General features: G+C 40.2%; 1 protein-coding gene across 1 annotated transcript in view; it reads right to left on the bottom strand.

The window, feature by feature from the left end:
• The window catches only part of LOC106808023 (E3 ubiquitin-protein ligase RNF8-like), a 22,427-nt gene that overhangs the window by 9,746 nt on the left and 6,496 nt on the right, over positions 1 to 6,185 (bottom strand). The window contains exons 2-6 of the mRNA XM_014810571.1: positions 4,426 to 4,542; positions 3,393 to 3,565; positions 2,305 to 2,518; positions 1,499 to 1,567; positions 719 to 820 (exon numbers count right to left, since the gene is read on the bottom strand). Of these exons, the coding sequence (XP_014666057.1) occupies positions 719 to 820; positions 1,499 to 1,567; positions 2,305 to 2,518; positions 3,393 to 3,565; positions 4,426 to 4,542 (675 nt within the window). The remainder of the gene's footprint in view (positions 1 to 718; positions 821 to 1,498; positions 1,568 to 2,304; positions 2,519 to 3,392; positions 3,566 to 4,425; positions 4,543 to 6,185) is intronic.

Consider the following 6,185-nt stretch of genomic DNA (forward strand, 5'->3'; position numbering starts at 1 on the left):
AACGTATTGCCGCTATTGCGTATACACTGTGAGGGGATTTGCATGAGCTTGTGAATAGAGCAGCATGGTGGTTGGAACCGATTTTATTATTTGCAATTTTCTTATGTTTGCACACGCAAATTTTATATTGCTTATTACTAGTTTGGTCGGGTTAGTAGTTGCTGAAAAAGTACTAGTAATATGTTATCTGGTAGGCATTCTCACTCGCCAACAGGGCTGGTCAGCCCAGACATTCTACTAGCCCTTACTGTTTTCTACTAGCCTCGGGCGAGCGGGCGAGCGTTAGTTTCAAGCCCTGTATATATATTATACAGGTGTTCGTGTGTGATTTTACTTCTATACCATATATATACATATATGATGAATACTAAATTATGAATCGGCACATCTGTTGTTACCTACTAATGTTAAAGTCATTATGATTAAATTGTATCATAATGTCAACCATGTCTGTTACGTTATGCATAGTGAGGTCATTGATAACAGGGAGTCAGCGGGATATACAAGCATTTATCTGATGCAGTATTTGACACAATCAATAAGAAAACATGCTACTGCAAGTACACTACAATTGTAAAGTACAATACACCAGCAGGTAAGGGTGTCTTTCTTAGTCTCTTGACTAAGACACATTGTGGAAATCCATATAGTTTACCGTAAGGTCATGATCTAATAAAAATTTCACATCAATAAAATAATTATGGTACTGTGAGCCTACATTGGTCAGCTTTTCCATTTGTGCCTTTAACTCCTTCTCAGCAACTTGGTTTAACTCTTGCTCCTTTTTTCTCATTTCTTCTTCTAACTCCTTTTCTACATCCTATAAAATCAACACAGGTCCGTAGCCTAGTGATATAATAATAATATTATCAGGAGTCAATCAATATTGATATACTCCTGATATTATGCTACTGTGACTGTACGTGTTGTGTTTGCGCATGCATGTGTGCACAGATGCACGAATGCATTCATTCTCTGAATAAATATTATACAAGCAGGGGTGGAAATTAACTTTTGAACATGGGAGTCCAACGTACTCCCTACCCTAAAAAAAGGGAGTCCGCAGCAAAATGAGGGAGTCCGCAGTCTGAGATTCAAAATTAAAGATATATTAACAATAACGCATGTGCTTATTTTTAAGATTCATACGGTTGCACATCTGCCAAATTTTCTTTGGAAATTAGCTGAAAAACACAGTAATTCCGCGAGGCCGTGCTCCGGAAAAAACTAGTTGGTATGGTAGAATTTTCAGGGAGTCACACAGACTCCTGCATATGTCAAATCAGGGAGTCCAACAGTAAATCAGGGAGTATTTGACTCCAGACTCCCGTTAATTTCGCACCCTGTACAAGACATTGTAGTTATCTTACGTATCAGCATTAGATTACAGTTATGGCTTATGTTTAGAATGAAATAAAAATGCATTTTTAAGAAATAAATAGCGGTATATTGTCTACATAATACATGAAACCAAGATGAAAGTACTACAATTGCCTACCTTTTGCAGGGTGTATGACTCATTCAGAGTTTCTTCTTTTGCAGCAAGTAAGCTTTTTAAGTGATCCACCTATAACCAGATAATTCCATTGAGATTTAAAGGATAATCAATCTGTGGGAAATCAGGGAATGTCCTTAAATGTCTGAGCCGCAGATTAGCAGACCTAAGTACGGAATGTTAGCTAAATATATTAAACATGCAAAATTGCAACAGAAGATGCAACACCGGCACACCGTGCATGAGTAGTTTGGTCAGTGAGCGAGACGAAAAAGCCTCGAACCCGACCCAGTAATTAGTATACACAGAACCTAAAGGAAGTTTTATGTAGCAATATCTACTTTTTAATGTTTTGAATGGCTGTTATATACGCTGCTGTTAAAAGATGTACTCATACGATAATGGTTTAACAATTTTTCATTTTAAATTAGACTGAAATATATTGATTTTACCTTTCTTGTAGAAACAAATCCACTTTTGTTAGTATATTTATGCACAGTCACAAACACAGAAACGCTTTTGGGATTCTACTAGATTCTTACAACATTAGTTAAACATGCAATTCAAAGGTGAGCCTGATGAAATTTATAAGAACGATCGCAAGGAAAACAAAGGTATTGTTTGACATTTAGGGGGTTTAAACAATACAAAACTCCCGATCATAACGCACATTCAGTCTGTTTTCGTGCCTCCGATTTGCTTTCAGATACGCTTCCAAGCTTCGGAGGGATCTACTCAGGGGGTAGGATCTACTTAGCATTCAAAGATATTAGATTCATAGATCTCTATCAAGATATTATCATAGATACCTCTCTCACGGCATCCTGTATCTGTTGCGTCATCTTCCCCTCCTGCACCTTCTGTAGATACGACAGGTCAGAGTATTGCTGGTGCGACTCCTGTCTCTGTCGTTTAGAACGCGGCGGGGAGATGTGCACGCCACTACCACTCGTAGCCTCGCGCTTCGCAACTCTAGATGACGATTCCTGCTCCTTTTGACAAGCTGCTGCTGCTGCCGAAACCCTTTAAACATAATATTTACGACTTACTGCACACGTCACAAATATTTTTTCGAACCACCTCAACCTTTGGGCAGGGAGTCCGGAGTCAAATACTCCCTGATTTACTGTCGGACTCCCTGATTTGACATATGCAGGAGTCCGTGTGACTCCCTGAAAATGCTGCCATACTAACTAGTTCGTTCCGGAGCACGGCCTCATGGAATTACCGTGTTTTTTCAGCTAATGTCCAAAGAAAATTTGGCAGACGTGCAACCGCATGAATCTTAAAAATAAGCACATGTATGCGTTATTGTTAATATCTTTCATTTTGATTTTTGAACCTCAGACTGCGGACTCCCTCATTTTGAGGGTAGGGAGTCCGTTGGACTCCCGCGTTCAAAAGTTAATTTCTACCCATGTTTGGGTAAGTATTCTGTAAATTGTACATGCCCGAATGACATTCTAGTTGCGCCCATATATTTTGCAGGAATATTTTTGAAATATTGAGTAAAGAAGTGTACACCAGACAACTTCTAGACGTCGATACGACATCCTATAAATCCTCCGATATGCCTTAATTGCCTAACCGACACGCCTTAATTTTCGGCTGTGTTTGCTGTTGGCAACACTGACACAGTCATGCTGGGTTTTTACAGCTTGCCGTATATATGTCTCTAAACTAAATGAGTTTAGCTGTGTATTGGGGCCACTTATTACACAAATTTAATTACGTAATTGACTTTATTTGGTACAACTATCTCCCAGGCCCTTCTCCATCCATTTATAAACAACATTACATGCCTTCTGAAATTCCTGTGGAGAACCCCCATAATGTATAAATATTGATTGAATCTACAGATCAGTTCATGATAACATTATCGTGATGGCAATCATACCGAGTTTTCCTCTCCCTGCGTGAATTTCTGTTGCCGGGGTGAAACTTGAAGACAAACTCAGCCGGTAGAGTAGGTTTTATGGGAACGCCAAACTGAACAGTATCCCCATCCATCAGTACTTGCGGCTTTCCTGGACCAAGCACCTTGCCATTCACATATATGCCATTCAGGGTCTGAAATCGGTGCAGATGGGTCAGCGTCATAATATACTCTCAAATTTTTCCTCTTTGCTGTATTACCGATCGAGTCATTTCAGATGTTCATGCTGGTTGACACTACATTTAGCTATTATAAATACATAAATATGTATATATATATATATATATATATATATATTACAGGCCCAGTAGCCAGGGCGGGTGTCGGGGGGTTCGAATCGACCCCCCGTCCCCAAGCCAAAAAAAAATTCTTTGTAAACATTTGCAGAGATTCACCTCAGGTCCGCCTCCATTTGATACTGTAATATTGCAAAATCTCCATCGTCGGCGGGAGCGTGAACAAGCGAGACACCCCTCCGCCGCACCCTCCCCCGCTCGGACGTTGGCTCCCTCGCCTGGCCGCTTGCGCGCGCGGCAGGCGGCGTAGTACAGGGGTGGGTCCAGGGAGATCTGGACCCCGACCATTGCTTCGCGCAGAAACGCATAACTGAGGGTGTGTAAATTTAAAAAAATTTTCTGCGGGGGGCCCCCCTGACCCCCCCTTCGCTTGTCGCTCGTCACTTCGTGGTTTGACGGTATTAGACCCCCCCTGGGCTACAAATCGCTGTACCGCCATGTCGAAGACAAATTCGCCAACATTGAAAACGATACCCCCCCCCCCCAATACAAAGCTGGTACGGGCATGTTATTAACATATTATATATTTAATGCTATGTATATATTATGAATATATATGTGTGAATGAAATTCTTTTGCGCTTTCCTTTCATTGCTATCACAAAAGGATGAATCTAACAACAAATGCAGTTTGTTCTTGTAGCTTATCATTCAGGGGTTTGTAATATACTCAATATCTCCAAGCCAGAAAGATCTTACCTTCATGTCCATGATGTTCCATACATTGTCCTCATTACAAGAAAGCAAAGCATGCTTTCGGGATATCATCGAAGATAGCAAGGTTACCGTTGCATCAGGTGATCTTCCAACAGTAACCTGAAATGACCACATGATTAAATCAGGAGTGTATAATATAAACTATAATATATACTACTACATTATACACTCCTGATTAAATTAAATGCAGTAAGGGTACAAATTATAACATAATAGTCAGAATACGACTTATGATCGTCTTCTCCTTCTTTTTTTCTACATCACATACTAAAAGATATATCGGCAATGATCAGTTGCAAGTCTTTTTTTATTAGTTTGGTATATCTGGTAAAGCAGGTTTGTACTATGAGCTAGTTTTTACCCTAAACACTAGAAAGTGGTATGTTTGAGTGTACATGCATGTACACTAAAAAAAATTTCTTCTCCAATGAGCACTGTAAGTGTCCTGGCCTTTTTCTTGCTAGCTGTACCTATATAGTCTAGCTCTAGATGGAGGAGCAAATGGTCACAGGAAGCCTGGCCAGGCTCCAGGACTAACATCAATATGTAGTTTTTCAATGTATCACAATTTGTTGGAGCTAGGTCAGAGGTAGAGTTATTCTCCCACGTCCCCAAACTCTATATTTAAAAGCTGCATTGCCAGACACTGGGCGTTACTCTTATACTGGAACTAATAGTAATAATTAATGTATTGTGTGTGGCAGCAAAAGTACAGCAGCTTATTGAACAAGAAACAGATTCATTTCAGGGGCTCTAACCTCCAAGAACTGGTCACACATTAAAAGTTATGCGTTAGGCCAAAATTAAAAAAATATTTGTTTGCCCTCACCCGACGCAGGCTGAAAGGTTTGGGTAGGTAGGTAGGCTTTGATTGGGGTCTTTTTACAAATTCAGCATGGTGTCTACATGCTCGGGTGTGCTTGTGTGGAGATACATTTTATGTTGAATGTTTGTTTTGCTTGGTACATATAATGTATTGCGTACAGATTTACATAATGTAGTGATACAATTTGTGAAAAAAAGGGAAAAAATGGAGATCAATGAAATTTTTTTGAGTCGACCCCTTTTTGGCAGGTCGGTCTGGTGAGGGCAAACAAACAATATTTTTATTATGACCTTACAGCTGGCATGGTCACGCAGTCAGCGTGAGGGGTGTAATAATTCCTTGTTTTTCAGTTCTTAGGGAGAGGTTAACCACGATTTGTGTAGGTTGCCACAAGTTACCTTCTCGCTTCTCACTACATGGCGAAAAGATCACAAGCGAATGTAGCGACCAAATATTGTAGTATACAACGCGCTGTACATAACAAAACTTACAAACACCCTGATGGCTCTTACCATTTTTCAGTACTTTAACGCCATTATTAACCATATTCACGCTATTGCCATGTATTTACGTGGCAGTGGGCATAAGTCTTCCACACTCTCGCCAGTCACGCATTAGTTGCTGCGCATGCGCACTATTGCAAGTATGCAGTTTGCACGTTCAAAAAATGTAGCTCCTTTACAAATTGTCTGATTAGCTCTACAATTTGCTCTAGTACTACTACTAGTATAGCACCTGACAGTTGCCACAGGCAACTAGTGCCTGTGGCTGTGGCACCTGAGGCTGAGGCTGTGCCATGGTAAATGGGGCACATTTCAACGTGAAAAATTTGCTTAATAGCTCCTGATCTTTCCCCACAAAAACACAAAACTAAGGCATGTACCACTACTAGTATTAGTAGTAGTAGTAGTAGTAG

The sequence above is a fragment of the Priapulus caudatus genome, unplaced genomic scaffold, assembly GCF_000485595.1.
Source record: "Priapulus caudatus unplaced genomic scaffold, Priapulus_caudatus-5.0.1 Scaffold249, whole genome shotgun sequence".
NCBI classification, from domain to species: Eukaryota; Metazoa; Priapulida; class Priapulimorpha; order Priapulimorphida; family Priapulidae; genus Priapulus; species Priapulus caudatus.